Source organism: Cynocephalus volans, chromosome 8 (genome assembly GCF_027409185.1).
Source record: "Cynocephalus volans isolate mCynVol1 chromosome 8, mCynVol1.pri, whole genome shotgun sequence".
Classification (NCBI taxonomy): Eukaryota; Metazoa; Chordata; class Mammalia; order Dermoptera; family Cynocephalidae; genus Cynocephalus; species Cynocephalus volans.
Window position 1 is genome coordinate 103,434,016 of NC_084467.1, and position 18,288 is coordinate 103,452,303.

Here is an 18,288-nt window from a genome sequence, read left to right on the forward strand (position 1 = left end):
TGCTCTCATCTGGTGGGGGCTCTCAAATGCTCTCTGGACCTTCACGTCTCCTCTCCAGTCTGCTCTTAATACTCTGCTTTGATCACCCTACTCTTCACCACTCCCCACCTGTCCCCATCTGTCCCCTCCGAGGACTTTGCTTAGGCTACTCGCCTTATCTCTAGTCACCTTCCCCCTCAGTGTCCTCTGTTCAACATCCCTCGCCCCCAACCATATTTCAAAGGCCTAATTCACATACTGACACTGCATGAAGCTTTTCACTAATCTGTTTGGGGGAAATGCCCTCACTTTCTTTTGAACTCCATGGCAGTTGTTAGTACCTGGCTTTGGATACTTGTGTTCTTCCTATGGTACAATTTCCATGTCTACCTATGACTCTTCACATACCGTAAGTCCCTTAAAAGAAGAGCCAGTGGCTGACTGACCTTTCTCACACGTCAGCTCGCCCAGGGTCATCTTTTTCGATAGCGGTTTGTTGGATGAGTAATATTATCTTACATTTGTGTAGTGTATCTCAGTGAGTCTTAGCTGAGCTACTTTTTTATGATGATTATGAGGGCTGCTCTTATATTGAAGTGCTGCCATATGTGACTACATTATACATTCCCTGCTGGCTGTAACTTGTTCAATGTGTACGTTGCCGCATGTTCATCATTCAGGCACTGTCTAGATAAAAGTTGTCATGATCCCTTCCTGCCAGACCTCTCAGTGACAGACTTGAGGAGACAAAGGTTTTCCATTTGTTGAGTCAGGTACTCCAGTAAAGGCAGTATAAGAATTTACAAGTTTAACTTTGTGTTCATTTCTAGCTCACATGTGAACTGGTAACTCCATGTGGAAATCCGTAGGTCCCCAGTCTCTCTTAAAGGCCTTGTAAGGACTCAGGAAGGGGGATTCAGGCATCCTTTTATAAGGCAAACTGAAATACCGGGAGCTCTTTAGTTTCAGAGTTTCAGTACCACTGGATTCAATAACTGCTGATATTTATCTTACAAATGATTCAGATTGGAAAGTCAGGTTGTTTGCTTCCAGGCAGCTCAGTGAGATGATAAAATTTGAGCAATAATAGAAACAATTGGAAGAATCCTTTGCTGATATGCTGTACTATGCAGGTCTTGATTTAGAATAATGTTGATGATAATCTGAGAAATAAATGCTATTTCCCATGGATATCAGGAGGTAGTGGGAAAGGACAGATAAAGTTTCGTCTTTATTGGCTTGTCTCTCTTAATGATTCCTCACATTTGCCAATAGCACTTATTGAAGTAAACATTACATGAGTACTTGTTTACCTTGAAAGACTTGCCTGACTTTCTGCCTCTCCACGTCCATTCCACATCATAGGAGAAAGCTGAAGGCATTTAATTACTTTCTTGAGTGTTCTAAGGTAGGGAAATGGTAGTCTGGAAACAATTAACTCTTGGTTGTTAATTATCTACTGCTGAGAAGTCAGAGCAGAGGACTTCCAAAAGTCCTTTCCACATGATTTTGAAATGAAGTTCTCTTAATCTTTTTTGAGTATGAATGTGTGTGATGTTAGAGTTGGTATCACTTAAAATGATGAAGGTAAGTACATCAGAAAAAATTTTAAAGAAACAAAATTATTTTTAACATCCTCATTTCTCTATTTCACTCATCTATCTACTTTGTATTGAGAATATATAATATTTCTTCTTTTGGCAACTCATTTCTATGTTGCTTTGCTGCCCTTGGAGAATTTGAAATATTTTACAGGGAATTTCAAGCAGGTTCTTCTTCCCACTCAGATCAAAGACATAATCAACAGAAGGTAGTTAATATACAAAGCAGCTGAAGGCCACCTAACCCAGCACATCTGTAGCTTGATAGTGCAGTGTAAAAGCCAGATAAACCTGGGTTTGACCCCCTCACTTAACAGCTGTTATGACCTTCAGCAGGTTATTCAACTTCTTTGAGTTCAGTTTCCTCATGTCTGTGATAGGGGTGACAATATCTACCTTACCGCTGTGTTCAGTGAATTAAGATAACTTATGAATAGTGCTTGGCTTAGTGCGTAGCATATGAGAGACACCCTGTACATTATTCTTTCTCTTACTCTGTCCCAATCTTGTTGAGAGATTTGGAGATTTGATAATAAATCAAGCTGTATACATTACAGAATAAATACTTGAGAAATGCTTATACGATTTTAGCCAAAATAATCAAGTATTTTTATTATCCTCCCCACCCCCAACCCCCAAGTTATTTTGTTTTCCATTCTTTTCATTTTGTGGTTACTTTAGAGATTAGAACATGCATCATTGACCTGTTATTGTCCACTAGTGTGGTCCTTTGACCACTTTTGGGATGATGAAAAACCTTTAATTTATTTCATCCCTCCTCTTACTTTTTGTGCTATTGATATCATATATTTTAATTATGTATGTATTTTGAACTCCAGAAGACATTACTAATATTGTATTATATCATCAATATTCAGTAAATTTACCCACAGTTACTACCCTTTCTGCTGTACTTTGTGCCTTTCTGCATTTCCATGATTCTAATTAGGATCATTGTCCTTCTGTTTGAAGAACTCTCTTTAGTATTTCTTTTGGTGCAGTTGATTCTCTTTCCCTTTTGAGAATTGTTTGAAAGCATATTTATTTTGCCTTCCTGTTTACAGATATTTTTTCTGTGTGGAATTCTAGGTTGGCTGTTTCTTTCGTAACTTTAAAGATGTCATTCCATGGTTGTCTTATGAGTATCATTTCTGCTTAAAGTCACCTATTAGTTGTATTGTTGCTCCCTTCTCTGCCTTTCAGCAGTATTATTATGATGTACCCAGGTGTGGTTTTCTTTACATTTATTCTACTTATGATACGTAGCTCATCTTGAATCTATGGCATGATGTATTTTGTTGGTTTAAGAAAAATCTTATCCATGATCTCTTCAAAAATTAATTCTGCCTAATTCTATACATTCTTTCTTTCTCCTACTGGACCTCTATGACACTTATGTTTAATCTTTTTACTGTGTCTGATAGCTCCTTTTCTGTATTTCTCATCCTTTTTACACCCTGGGCTTCAGTTTGTGTAACTTATACTGTTTCTTTTATGCTTCATCTAATCTGCTATCAAACCCATTTATTGAGCTAATTCAGATATTGTATATTTTTAGTTCTAGAATTTCAGTTTGATTATTTTAATAGATTACAGTTTGCAGAAGAAATCCAGTTTTCTGTTTCTTTATTAAATTAATCATAATTATTTTAAAGTTCACGTCTGATAATATCAATATCTGGATCTCTGCAGATCTGTTTCTATTGTCTGTTTTATCTTTTTGGTGTTTACTCATTTGATTCTGTTGTCTGGAATATCTGGTAAGTTTTGACTGAACACTGAAAAATTGTAGAGACTCTGTATGATGTTACCTTCTTCCCAAGAAGATTTGCTCTTTTCCTGGCAGGCCAGTAGAGTTAGAAAATCCCCGGATTTTAGTCTTGATGAGAGCTAATTGTTTTTTCAGCTTTGCTCTTACTCCAAGGGCATACCCTTTCTGGGGCTGTAACTGAAAATCTAGATGTCTACTGTAGTCTACCTTCCTTTGTGGACTCAGAATTCCAGTGTTTGTTTTCCAACACTTTGAGATGGCTGAAAACTTTGCTTAATGTTTTAGCTTCTTGGTATTTGTTTTCTGTATAGTTTCTCAGCCAGTTACCTGCCTCCCTTCAGTGCATCTTTCATAATGTCATTTGCCTTGAGGTGAAAAACAACGTAGTATGTCAGGCTTACTTCACCACTGCTGCCTTTTTTCCTGGGATCTTGGCTCCTCAAACTCTGACTTTCTAGTGTCTGTGAATTTCACTTATTTTCTTCTTGGCCCCATGTGATGCTGGAAACTCTTAGTAACTAACTTTTCTATTGTCTCTGGTCCACGCTACTTAAAATGGACAAATGTCTCAAGAGAAAAAGCAGTGGACATTGTTGGGCCCACCTCATTGTGTTTCTGTGATCTTGGCCCTTTGAGCCTGGCTGCCTTGATTGCTCACTAATGCATTCATTTATCTTTTTCTTGTCTTTGTCTTTTATAGTTGTTCTCAGAGAGGAAGTTGATCTGATACAAGCTATTCTATCATAGCAGAAAACAAACATCTGGAAGTGGAAATCTCAATTATTGTCCTTTGAAATTTATACCCTACTCATTACCCTCCACTTTCCCCCTCAAAAATATCTGAGGCAGTTTACAACAAAATACACATACACAAGCACTAAGGACCTTAAATAAGATCAAAAGTACATGGAAGGCAGAGGAAGTCATAGAGGTAGAGGAAGGAGATAATCATTAGAAATTTAAACTATGCATGGTTTCCATAGTTGACCATCATATTTAGGACTGATCTTCCTTGAAGCCAAGGCACAAAAGGAAACCTGATTTTATGTTAGGTAAAAGAGAACTTGGAAGTTGGGGTAGAGTAAAGAGAGATGGAGTTAGCAGTGACAATTGTATTAGATGATTTTTGTTTTATATAGGCTTTGGCAAAATTTTTTGAAATGGGAGTTAAGAAGCAATGGGAATGGAGTGCGGGGGATTCTGGGACTTACCTAAATGGGACTGATCTTTTCGTTGTTGTGTTTATAGCTTTTTAAAATTATTTTTATTATTTAAAATTTAATTGTACATATTTGTGGGGGTACAGTGTGTTGTTTTAATACATGCATGTAATGTACATTGATTCACTTAGGGTAGATAGCATAGCTTTGTACCCGTTAATCCACCACTAAGTGGGACTAATCTAATCAGGGTGTGCAATGTGATGCCGAGCCACTTAGTAATTAGGATTACTAGCGATTTGGCATAGAAGCCTTAATACCACTGCACAAAAGTAGGTATTAAAGTGGCCTTATTTTGTCTTGAGAAACAAAAGTACTCTGAGGCAGTGGTGACTGGCCTGACAGGTAGGAGATACCTATGTAGCTTGTTTTCTGGGGAAAGAATGTACAATGTTACATCAACAGGTATTTTTTTCTGGTGTTAAATTTTAATGGAATTTTATCATATGGTTTTTTGCATCATTGAACAATACAGTAGTGTCCTTAATAGTACTTTTAAGGTTTTCTCATGATGGTTTCTTACATTGACTCCTGAAAAAAAAAAAAGAAGCTATAATTCTAAATTGTTACTTAGTAAAGACATTTTTATTGGGAACTAAAGTAATACGGCTCAGGTACAGAAGTGTTTGGCACTCTTAATTTGAAACACTGGTAGAACTGAAATCAGAGGAACATGCTCTTTTTCTTTTTCACTCAGTTATCAACTGTTACAAAAGGTTTTGACAAAAATTGGCAATGTGTGGCTATGTAGATTTTTTTTTTTAATTTGGAAAGAGCCATATGCTTTATTTTTTTACAAGTTATATTTATTTTAAAATACCATTAGCTGTTACTTAACAATATTAAAACTGTGCTAAATACCAGATTGCTGATAGCAAGTTGAAATTCTCTTACCAAAATTTAAAATCTTGATTTGCACAGATGAGGGGACATCTCAGTTCTGTATGTAAGATGCTGCTCAGGTTTATATCTTTCAGATTAGAATTTGATCTTTCAAGCATCTGTTCATATCCGATTTACTTTTCCCAGTGGCACTGTATAACTCAGCTGATGTTAAAGGTACTTTTGCAGGTTGAGTTGGAACGTGGCGGAAGGTGTACCTAAGTGATCTCAGGGGAGATGGAGAAGGCTTCACACAGGAGGTGGTGCTGGAGCTGCCTCTTGCAAGAGGAGGAAGAGATTGCTGGGAGGGCATTCCAGGTGAAGTTGGCACAGAAGCAGAGGCCATGGAGCACAGGAGAGCATGGCATTTCCAGAAAGTGAAGGGTTGTTTGTTTTGTTGGAGTATAAGCATGAAGGGGTGGGAGAACAGTAGGAGGTGAAACTAGAGTGGTTGTCATGGGCCAGATCATGAATGGTCTTGTATGTCTTTTATTCATTCATTCATTTAACAAAAAATTATTGACCAACTACTGTGTACCAGGCCCTGTTCTAGACACTGGCATTCAGCAGTAAACAAAACAGGCAAATATCACTACTCATGGAATTTACATTTTATGGGGAAGAGACAGACAATACATAATAGTAAAGATACGTAAGTGCAGGTGAAGTATACAAGTATTGTATTAGTGGTAACAGATAAGAAAATTCTTGGCAGGAGCAACAATGGGGTGGGGTTGCCGTTGTAGGGTAGTCAGGAGAAATCTCACTAAGAAGGAGAAATTGGAATAAAGATCCGAAGCTGGGGAAGGGTCCGGCAGGGTGAAGAGAGTGTACCTGGCTGAGGAAATGTGCAAAAGCCCTGAGGGTGGAGAGGTCTGGCTTGTTCAGGGAGGCCTTAGGAGGAAAGCACGCTGGAGTGTAGTGGAGGCAGAGGAGCAGGATGTGAGGTCTAAGAAGCAAAGACGGCCACGTCCCGTGAGGCTCTGATGGTTTTTTAAGGATTTTGGCTTTTATCTGAGTGAGATGGGGAGTGACTGGAGAGTTTTGAGCAGAGTAAAGTATAACCCAACTTAAAGTTTTAAAAGATCACTTTGCTGTGTTGAGAATAGAAGGCAAGAATAGAAGCCAGGAGACCAGTTAGGAGGCTTTTGCAATAATGCACGTGAGAGAGAGGGTGGCTTGGACCAGGGTGATCGCAGTGGGGGTAGCTGGAGGATCGGTTTTTGTCCTATAGGTGATAAGGAGCCATTGCAGACTCTTCACCAGTGAAGTAACATAGGATTTGTGTGTTAAAGGAGATTTTAGCAGCCATGCGGAAGAAGGATCGAAGAACTGAGACGAGCTCGATCAGTTTCCATAGCTCCGATCACTAAGAATAAAGATAGAGACCCTAAAAGGGATACAGTCTCATAACCACAGACGCATACCATGTGCCAGATGCTGTCATGAGTGCCAAAAGTACATTAGCTCATTTAATCCTTACCACAGTCCTCATGGGGGTGTGGTGACTGTGGTGTCCATTTCACAGATGAGGAAACCCAGGCACAGGGAGGCCGAACACTAGGCTGTGTTGCATCTGAAGGGTTTCTACTGTGGTGCTTCCTTCTGCAAGGTATCATTGGGAGATTTTGAATTGCCTGGTCACCTCTAAAATTAAATGTAGAAAAAGAAAAATTAAAGAAAAAAATTAAATGTAAAAATGTGATCACCTATTTCCTTCATGAATGTGGTGATAATGGCTTTGGAGAGCTGGTCACTGCTGGGTAGTTACATGTTATTTCAATTCTCTTTGTGCTTCCAGTGACAGAAATTAGCAACATAAATGGGGGTAAGTGGACCTGCAAGAAACTGAAATGTGCAGGGAAATGGGACATGTGTGTATGCATGTGTACGTGCACGTTTGGGTGTGTGGGGAATGGTAGAGAAGGTGTGACTGGACCCAGCAATTCACATGCTGCCATTGAGTCACTCTCTACCTCTCTGGTCCAAGTGTCGGTCTGGATCTTTTCTTCTATAGATGGCTTCTTCACATGATCATGATGCGCAGCTTCAGAGTAAATTATCTTTATATTACCTTGATTCCACTGGGAGGAAAAGTGTCTTTCTGAAAAGATTTAGCAAAGAAGAGTCAGGAGAATTCTGATTTACCTGGTGTTAGCTCTACCACCCATCCCTGGGACTGGAGGTGCAGGGTCAACCCCATCCGAGAGACAATTGAGGAAGGCTGGGCAGCCACCATAGATCTGCTACCTGTTTGCCAGAAGTAGCAGGTGTGAGGCCATGGATGTCATTGAAGAGGCACTAAGTTGCCTTAGACAGAAAGTAGCAGCGTGTTCCAGCACTAGTCCTCAACAGTATTTAGGGTTGCCATTCTCTGTGGCAAGATATGTGACCCATAGTTCTTCTGAGTTACCAGCACCAGTAACTTTATTTTATTTTTAAGGAGAGTGATGTGATTTAGGGTTGAGCAGCTAGAGTTCAGTCTGGACCTGTCCCTGGCTGGGCTGGGAGGGGAAGGCAGCTCCCTGATCAGAACTCATGCTATTCCCCATTAGTGTTTCTCTTATATGGATACTTCCTTTTTCCTTTCTCAAAGTAAATCATAATGGGTGGAGAAAACAAGAGATGGCTTTAAAAAAGTGTTTCTCAACTTTTTTTAAACCCAGACCCAAATTGAGATATAAGGTTTTCATTATAAACTAGTACACATAAACCTTTGTTTACTTAAAATATAATGAAACAGTATTTACCCCTTACTGAATGCAATGCACATTAATATTTTCTGTTCTGTTTAATTTTATTTAAAAAAGCGCACACATGCTGGTCACAATCACTATAAATTCATTTCACAACCTACTAAACGGTCGCAACCTAGAGTGTGAAAAACAATTAAACCAGTGAGAAACAACCAGCAATGGTGAATGAGTTTGCTAGAGCTGCTACAACAAAGTGCCACAAACTGGTTGGCTTAAACAACAAAAATTAATTGTCTCACAATTCTGGAGGCCAGAGGTCACGATCAAGGTATTGGCAGAATTGGTGCCTTCTGAGGGCTGTGAGAGAGAATCTGTTCTGTGCCTCTCCTCTAGCTTATGATGGCTTGTTGGCAAATTTTGGTCTTCTTGGTTTACAGATGTATCAACCTAATCTCAGCCTTCATCTTCACCTGTGTGCATGTCTGTGTCCAAATTATCCCCCCTTTTAAGGATACCAGTCGTATTGGATTAGGGGCTCACCCTATTCCAATATGACCTCACCACAGCTTAACTAATTACATCTGCAGTGACCCTATTCCCAAATAAGGTTCCATTCTGAGATACTGAAGGCTAGGACTTCAACATATGAATTTTGGTGGGGGACATAATTCAACCCATAAGAAATGATAAAAATACAGCATTGAAAATAAATACAAGTTAAGCATCCCTTATCTGTAATGCTTAGGAACAGAAGTGTTTTGAATTTTGGATTTTTTTGGATTTTGGAATATTTACATATACACAATGAAATACCTTGGGGATGGGACCAAAGTCAACACCAAATTCATTTAGGTTTCACATATACCTTATACACATAGCCTGAAGGTATTTTTGTGCAATATTCTTTTTTTTTTTTTTTTTTTTAAAAGATGACCGGTAAGGGGATCTTAACCCTTGACTTGGTGTTGTCAGCACCACGCTCAGCCAGTGAGCGAACTGGCCATCCGTATATGGGATCTGAACCCGGGGCCTTGGCGCTATCAGCACCGCACTCTACCGAGTGAGCCACGGGCCGGCCCTTTATGCAATATTCTTAATTTGCACACAAAACAAATTTTGTGTACATTAAATCATCAGAAAGCATAGGTGTCTCTATCTCAGCCACATCTGGACAATCTGTGGTTATTTGGCAGAAGAGATATATAGCAACTGAAGAGGGCTAAGGGGATCTCTTTTCCCTTGGGGACGCTGAGTAAACCATGTGTTGTGTACCTGCATTTTAACCGTCATGTGAGTCAAGGTGTGGAATTTTCCACTTGTGGCATCATGTCAGCACTCAAAAAGTTTCAGATTTTGTAGCACTCCAGATTTCAGATTTTCGGATTAGAGCTACTCACTCTGTAATAGACATTCCCATTTTATTGAGCCTTTAATCAATGGCAGACTCAGCTAGGTGTTTTATTTCATTAACTCAGTGAAGCCTCCTTGCTTCATGTTATAGGCAAGGAAGCCAAAGCTAAGAAAAGTCACTCAGATTTAAACTTAGGTGTCCCTTGGTGGCGGTGGGCATGCTGATGGTATTGATCTGATCACATCTTGGGCACAGGTGCTGATGGTCAGCTCTGTGCCCTGTGAATATGTATAATAAATAAAATAATAATAATAAACTTAAGTGTCCTTCATTTCAGAGCCTTTGGTTTCTCCTGCATACCTTTTTTTCCCCTTTTTGTTTTATAAAATTTATTTTATTTATTGAATCAAAATCGATTTTACATATTTTGGGGGTTGAACATTGAGATATGTTAATTAAATCAATATTACTAGCATATATGTTACAAATCGTAATTATTCTTTATGCCCATTGTCCAATCTCTCCCCTTCCTCCTTCCCCTCCCCCCTCTAATTACCCTAGATTTCCTCTCTCCTTCTGAAAGAATCATGGTTACTCTGTTAATTTGTTCCCTAGATGATCTGTCCAATGCTGAGAGATGTGATCAGGTCCCCCAATATTATCATAGAGCAGATGCTACTTCTGTCACTCTGAAGTGGGTTTTGTGGAAAGAGACATCCTGTTCTTTTCTTTGTCTCTGCTGGTGACTCTTCTTGTGTCAATGCACTGCAGTGGTTGGCGGACCATCTGCGTGGTGGCTGTGGCATCTAGCCACTTTTGCGGCAGCCATGGTTATTGTGGTGGCTGTGGTGGGCCACCCATGTGGAGGTGATGTTTTTGGTATGCTCCTTGGCACTGGCGGTATGCCTGGTTGTGGGGTGTGTTTGGTCCCCTTCTCCGTGCCTCTGGTCCCTTGGCAGGCTCCCAAGGCACTGGCACCATGTGCCTGGTTGTGGGAAGGGTGGCCGGTCCCCTTCTCCATGTCTCGGGTCACTGGGTGAGACCCAAGGTGCTGGGTTGGTGTGCCTGGTTGTGGGAGAGGGGTCTGTTCCTCTTCTCCTTGCCTCGGGTCCCCAGGCAGGCCCCAAAGTGCTGGCTTGGTGTGCCTGGTTGTGGGAGGGTGTTCTGGTCCCCTTTCTCCTGCATACCTCGTTGCTACACCTGTTCACAGAACATCAAGGAGGAGCCCTACATGCTTGTTTGGTCTGAATTGAAAATCTAGACTACCAAATTGTGCTGAAGTGCATCAATGAAGACTTCTTAAAGGACACAGAGGTGCCAGTCCCTCAGGGCCCTCCCTGGGAGGCTTGTGAACTATGTGCACCCAATGAAGAGAATGCCTTGGCTCTGAACTCTTGGCTCTGTCCACTGGCTTGTCCCCAGCAGCAGGCCTCTGCATTCTTAACAACGTCCAGTAGCCAGCCAGACTCTATCACTCTGTGCTTCCCCATCCTCATTCTGAATTTAGATCAGGGTGAAGAGTAAAGAGAAGGAAATGAGCCAGAAGATAGAAAATTAATACTTAGTAGAATCGTCATGTTTTAAAATTAATTTATAGGCAATGTCAGATAACAGGAGTTAAATCATTTTATCAGCAGGCTGCTCTAGGATTTAAAAATTGGCATCCATCATTATAAAGCAGGTCCCAAGAGCCCCAGGGGATGGTCTCTAGGGGCAAGGGTTGATACAGGGTGGGCAGAATTGTAAATACTTGATTAGCTGTGTCCTTTTCTTTCACACAAAACCTGAAATATTTCTCCAGCACATCGAGTGATAATGGTATGTTAAATAGTAACAGGAAGGAAGAAGCTATTCGGGTTTATGGCTAGCCTACTTTTCATACTTGTGTTCCTCCCTGTCAATCCTGGGAAACCAGTTGTGTGAGAAGTACTCATTTCAGGGTTGTATTCCTGGCTCATAATTCTAAGGATGGGCTTGCTTTCTTCCTGCATAGACACATTTTCCCCAGCAGTTCGAATGTCACATTTTTGCTCTGTGCCTGTGAGCAGTTAGCAGGAGCCTCCACGGTTTGTCACATTTATACTGGGAAGACCTTCTGTGATTAAAGACCTGCCTTTCATCTCTTGTCATTGCAGCTGTTTGTCGAGGCCGTGTGGTGAGAGTCCCCACAGGGACCCTTGTCCGAGTGGTGGGCACTGAACTGGTCATCCCCTGCAATGTCAGCGACTACGATGGCCCGAGTGAACAAAACTTTGATTGGAGCTTCTCGTCTTCGGGGAGCAGCTTTGTGGAGCTCGCCAGCACGTGGGAGGTGGGCTTCCCAGCTCAGCTGTACCGTGAGCGGCTGCAGAGGGGTGAGATCCTGTTGAGGCGAACCGCCAATGACGCCGTGGAGCTCCACATAAAGAACGTCCAGCCCTCGGACCAAGGCCACTACAAATGCTCCACTCCCAGCACAGATGCCACCGTCCAGGGCAACTATGAGGACACAGTGCAAGTTAAAGGTACAGTTCTCCCTTGGAGTCATCATGCTGGGGGCCAGACCTTCCTCTGCCACTTGGCTGTGGGTGACTTTGTCAAGAGACTTACCTCCCCTGGGGCTCTGCTCCCTTCTCTGTCCAGTGGAGGAATAGTGTCTTGCCTGATTAAAGGCCTAGAGGATCAGCCAGGTTACCTGAGGGCCCTTTCTCGTCACTCCAGTGTCTGAACCAACCCATGGCCAGTGAGTTGGAGGCAGCCCATGGGTTTGCAGAGAGCCCAACCCTGAGCCAGGTTGCCCACACTGTTAGTCCAGGTGCTGGCTCTACTGATGTTGGCTGTAGGGCCGTAGGCATGTTCCATGCCTCAGCTTCCCCTCTGTGAACAGTGCCTACCTTAAAGCTGCTGAGGACTGGTGAGTTACCATGTGAAGCCTTAGAGCAGTGCCATGGTAAGCATTGACATGAAGAGATGATGGTTGTATAATGATGTTCAGGTTTATAGGAATAATAGATGCTTCCAAGTTTATGTCTGTCTTTGTGACCATGACTTAAGTACCTGTTTGTGCCAGAAGTTGTATGTGTTATATGTAGAGAAAGAATGATGCGGCCACTGCCAGCTTTATTGACCTAGTTGTGCAAATAATCACACCTTATGTATCTGGAAGGTTTTGTTTTTTTGTTTTTTTCCCATTTTCTAAGTCCCTTTAGATTTACTCACACATTCCATTCTCTAAACTCAGTGAAAAAGACAGGGCAGGATATTTCCCTAATTTACTTATTAGGAATGGAAGAGCATAGGTTAATTATTTGCCTAAAATCACACAGCTAATTAATAAATGAGCAAGAACAATTTTAACTTGAGACTAACAGAATAATATTGTTGTTATTATTATTATTATTGCTTAATTATGCATTTATTTGTACCTTAACTTGTTCCCCAAAGGATTTATGCCTAGGTAGGAATGTATGTTATTATCAGGAAAGAAGAAAATGTACATGGTGATATAAAAAGAGAGGGATGATCCAGACATTCATTGCCTCTTTAATGATGCGCAGAACCCAACCATATCTCAGACACTGTTCCCTCACTCGACTCATGAGGCGGTAAAACAGCCATGTCTGTTTAGTAGGTATTAAGACAGTAAAAATCAACTCTACCTCTTCCATTAACTCTTCCTTATTCCTATAGAAATCCCAAATACGTTTTTTAGGAAAAAGTCCCATAGGACATTCTTGCATTCGAGTTAAATAATGCAGCATGTGACAGCTCCTTTAGATCAGTTGCATACTTGTCTCCGCATGTGATTCTCATCTCGAGGAGTGGGAGGGTAGCAGGAGAATCATCCCCTCGCCCCCAGTGTCTTTGTGTTTCTTCTCCAGTCTTTGGAAGGCAGTAGAAGCAAAGGGAGGCTTTTCTTGGGTCAGGAAAGCAGATGGATAACCATGAAAGAGACTGGTTAGCTTCTCAGGTGAGCCTCTGGCAAGTGCAATATGAGGAAGGTTCCCTCTGGCCTTCAGCTTCATGGGTCTTGAAACTACTCATCCATGCCCTGAGAGATGAACTGGCCTTTAGAACTGAGTCACGTTAGCCAGACTCACAGGCCAATGTATTTACTAGGTCATTATGTTCATTTTGCAGTAAGGGCGGGTCTTGGGGTGCATCCTTCTAAAGATGTAGCATTTTTTTTTCTGTTATCTAGAGCAATCCCTTCTCAAGGACACTGAATTTGTTTCTGAGTGTGGAAGTGGAGGGAAAACCGAAGAGATGATGAGTAGTGGTATTTGAGAATTCTCTTATTTAGCTCATAGTCAAGCTGCTGTTAGATTTTCCCTGCCCCTTGGTAGAGGCCCCCTCTCTGGTTAAAAGAGAACCAGTATCCACTGTTTATCCCTTCTCTTCCCCAACAGCACACATCGATTTTTCCTTGATCTCTGGTCCTCTTTTCCTGGACTCTGTAGCCATGCCCTTCTCCAGTAGGCCCTGATGGAGTAAAGAGCTGAGGCTTCAGCTTTCCTTGGCCCTGCACTCTGTTCTTACATTCTTGGGCATTTCACAGGACACGAGGTACAGGCAGCTCATGGCAGTTTCCCCCTGTGAATCTTGCTGCTTTAACTCTTAGAAGGTCCAGAAACTGCAGGCTTCCTACAGTGGCCCTTTGGCCTAACTGAAGCAGAACAAGTGTTTGACAGTCATACCGAGTTATTTAATCATGACTGCTGAATGCCAGGCACTGTCCTGAAAACGCGTCTACTCTAACTCCTTTAACTCTCATGTCAACTCCATGAGGAAGGTGCAGTTGTCATACCCTTTTTTAGGAAACTGAGGCACAGAGGGGTAGAGGAACTTGCCTAAGGGTGGCAGGAGCATATCCCCAAAGCACAACTCCCAGAGGGAGTTTTCACCACCCAGTTCTAGCATAGGGTTTTATTGGTGCCTCCTTTCCCGTCGGAAAGTCAGTTGAGATTACCGATGAGTACAAGTGGGAAAACATGCCCATCTGGGCATCAGCACAGGGAAAGGGAGGAGGAAATTGTCTCTGGTCGCAGGCGGCCCGGGGTGACTGGGGTCCGGCGTAGATGGGCTGGTAACCGGGGCTTTCTCTCTCCACAGTGCTGGCCGACGCCCTGCACGTGGGCCCCAGCGCGCGGCCGGCGGCGGGCCTGAGCCTGCGGGAGGGGGAGCCCTTCGAGCTGCGCTGCACGGCCGCCAGCACCTCGCCGCTGCACACGCACGTGGCGCTGCTGTGGGAGCTGCACCGCGGCCCCGCCCGCCGGAGCGTGCTCGCCCTCACCCATGAGGGCAGGTTCCGCCCGGGCCCCGGCTACGAGCAGCGCTACCACAGCGGGGATGTGCGCCTCGACACCGTGGCCAGCGACGCCTACCGCCTCTCCGTGTCCCGGGCCCTGTCCGCCGACCAGGGCTCCTACAGGTGTGTGGTCAGCGAGTGGATCGCAGAGCAGGGCAACTGGCAGGAAATCCAAGAAAAGGCCGTGGAAGTTGCCACCGTGGTGATCCAGCCAACAGGTGAGCTTCTGGAAATGGTGTATTATACACTGTGCGGTGCACTGTGACCAGTGGTGGTGTAAAAGATTCGGCTGGGAGCCCCATCCCTTTCTTAGGAGAACTGTGGCTGCTTCTCAGTGAGGCCTGCCTTTGGGGGTGAAGGGAGGAGGGTGGTGTTGACAGTTTGGGAGGAGCACATTTGTTTTGTGCTATATACCTGTGGTTTTGCTTTGTAGCTGCTTTCATCTGGATGTGTACCCATGCGAAGCTGCAGCATACACTAAGGCAGTTCTTTGACTCAGAGGTGAAGGTCAGGAGTCCTTCCACCAGAGTGATGGCCAGCCTGGTGTTCAGAGGGGTTTTGGGGTGGAGCTGCCCACACCCTGCTTTATCTTGGTTGCTGTTTCCTGAGTCCCTGGATCTGCCTTTCTCCACAGCTACTGGGGATGTGCATCTAGCTCCCCCCCAAACTTGGATCCTCTAGGTATGCCTTTAAGGTCCCCTCAGGTACGCCATCCCTTGTTAGATGAGGAGCTCTTTAGGGCTGGGCCCCTTCTTGCTTTCCTACATCATGTATGTACCCCAGGAGCATCCAGCCCTGGAGTCTATACAGGAAATCCTTTCTCCTGTTGTCTGTGAATCAGCCTTTTTTTTTTTAACCCCCTCCTCCAACTACAGAAGTAATTAAGAAAATACCAAATGCATTTTAGGAAATACATAAAAGTAAAAGAAAAACCATTGCTGACTCACTGTCCAACAAGCATCAGTAGAAAAAGTACCATGTGCTCAGCTCTGTGCTGGGCCCTGAGGCCTGAGGTGCTTGAGGCTTGTTCCCAGGCCCTGTGGAGCCCCAGGCTTTAGCAGAGACAAACTGTAAAGAGACCACTGCAGGGTAATGTCATTGCTGGAGATGTAGAGAGGTACTTACTTTTCTGGGAGTCTGACATCTTCAGATCTCAGACTACTTTGCTGCTGTTGCTGCTCTCTCCTGTTTTTTAAACTGGGAAGACCTTGGCCGGATTCATTTCCTGAGCATGAACGTGAGTGCGTTATCACTCTGTTGGTCATGTGGGAAGCAAAACAGGAAACTACACACAAGGAGTATTTTGTCTCTGCAGGCTGTATTGTCTTGAGCACTTTACTTTGCATTTAAACTACCACACGGGAGATGGATTTGCTCAAAGTGGGTGGTAAGCAGTAGGACTGAGGTTCTTCAGTGACTGTGGCCATCGACAAGAGGAGCTGCCCTGTCACAGTCAGTCTTGGTTCCACTGGCTTCAGAAATCACTTTCCATCCAGATGGACTGAGGTCCCCTTCCCTATCAGAGGTGATCTGGCTAGAATTGGCCTTAAGAAACCTGTAGATATTGAATTTGCATGAAACAACTATCTTAATGAGGCAGAAGGTTTAAGAGTTTCAGCTTTGCAGCCAGTTACCTTTTTATGCAGGAATTTCAATCATAAAGGTGTTTTTTTAATTCAAACACACCACAAAACCCATAGTATCTACTTATAGGCCTTGAACACCCTGAACCTATTAGGCGAGTAATAACATCTGGCTCTCACCTGAGACTGGGGGTTTATAATCTTTTTTGTGCCATGGGCCTCTTTGGCAATCTTTTGAAGCCCACAGACCCTTTCTCAGAATTATTGTGTTTAAATTCATAAAATATAATGCATGAGATGGCAGAGGAAAACAATTATATTGAAAAAGTTATCCAAAAAAAATTTTTTTTAAAGATGGCTGGTAAGGGGATCTTAACCCTTGAATTGGTGTTGTCAGTACCACGCTCTCCAAATGAACTAACTGGCTGTCCCTATATAGGGATCCAAACCCATGGCCTTGGTGTTATCAGTACCACACTCTCACAAGTGAGCCATGGGCCAGCCCTATCAAAATATGTTTTAAACAAGTTTGTTTTGTAGTAATTTTGTGCTTCTTTATTAATGCATTAATAATTAATAATTAAAAAAATATTGTGGTAGGTCTAAAAACTACTGTAATTTCTAAGTAGCAATGAATATAAATATTTCAGGATGTCTGCAATACTATATAATGTGATATGAAAGTTCTGTGATTTTTATTGGGGACAAAGTCCCAGGGACAGGTAATACTATGCTGGTTTGGTGCTCACAATGGGAAGAGATGCTGTATTTCGGGTACAGGTTAACATGAAATTTTTTCCCCTTCAAGTTCACAGACACTCTCTAAATTCTCTTTGTGGATCCCAGGTTAGGAGCCACCACACTAGAGTGATGGTCTTTCCTTTCTTGTCAATACCTGCACTATCCATAGCTGGCTGCTTATATATTCTTATTACATTGTTATGATAATGGCACAGAGTCTCTTAAACAACAAAGCCATGATACCTGTGTGGCAATATCTCCACCCCCCCCACCCCTCTTATCATAGGAGTGGTATGGTTGATGCAAATCTTGGTGTCTAATTTGTGGATTCTGTTATATTCAGTGGAGAAAGCCTGCACCACCGTAGGCTTTGTCTGAGATCTCCCCTTGCATCACAAATTCTTAGAACCGGTTATTTTTTTTCTCTTCAGCCTGCTCCATCCTGTCTTCCAGCAGTAAACCCCCAAATCCAGAATGCGTGGGAACCTATGGTTAGTGATATGACAAAATATTTAGCCATTTACACAGAGAAAATTACAAAGTGAACTGCACAGTTGAAAAGACGTTCTGCTAATATTTCTAGAACCCAAGAATCCATTTTCTCTGTCCATGTAGTTCACAGCTGCATACTGAGTACTCCTTCGCTGACCTGTTCCCTCCTGAGTTGTCTTTGGTGTCTCTAGCAGGTTTCCAGGATTTCTGACCACACGTGTTGTGTGTGGGGTGGTTCACACCACAGATCCAGCGTGGGGAGGAAGTTTCCTGATACCTTCAAGTTACTTTTGGCCCCTTTAAAGGGGTGATGGAGGAGAAAGAATTTGGAGAGTGGGTGGAGGGAGAAATTGGACTTTTAAATTCCTTTTTCTAATATGGGTTGAGTATCACAAATTCGAAAATCTGAAATTCAAAATGCCCCAAAATCCAAAACTTTTTGAGTACTTACATGATGCTCAAAGGAAATGCTTGTTGCAGGATTTTAGATTTCAGATTTTTGGATCAGGGGTGCTCCACTGGGTATGTATTTTGCAAATATTCCAAAATCTGGAAAAATCTGAAATCCGAAATACCTGGCCTCAAGCATTTCAGATGAGGGATACTCAACCTATGCTAAATCCACCTCATTTTCTGTCTTCTCTCAAGTGGATCTTGAGATTGGCTTGGAATATTTGTTTGAAAT

At 42.7% G+C, this 18,288-nt stretch overlaps 1 protein-coding gene across 1 annotated transcript in view; it reads left to right on the forward strand.

Moving 5' to 3' along the window:
- Positions 1 to 18,288, forward strand: part of PTGFRN (prostaglandin F2 receptor inhibitor) — a 78,125-nt gene that overhangs the window by 18,352 nt on the left and 41,485 nt on the right. Inside the window, exons 2-3 of the mRNA XM_063106402.1 lie at positions 11,636 to 12,004; positions 14,592 to 15,005. Of these exons, the coding sequence (XP_062962472.1) occupies positions 11,636 to 12,004; positions 14,592 to 15,005 (783 nt within the window). The remainder of the gene's footprint in view (positions 1 to 11,635; positions 12,005 to 14,591; positions 15,006 to 18,288) is intronic.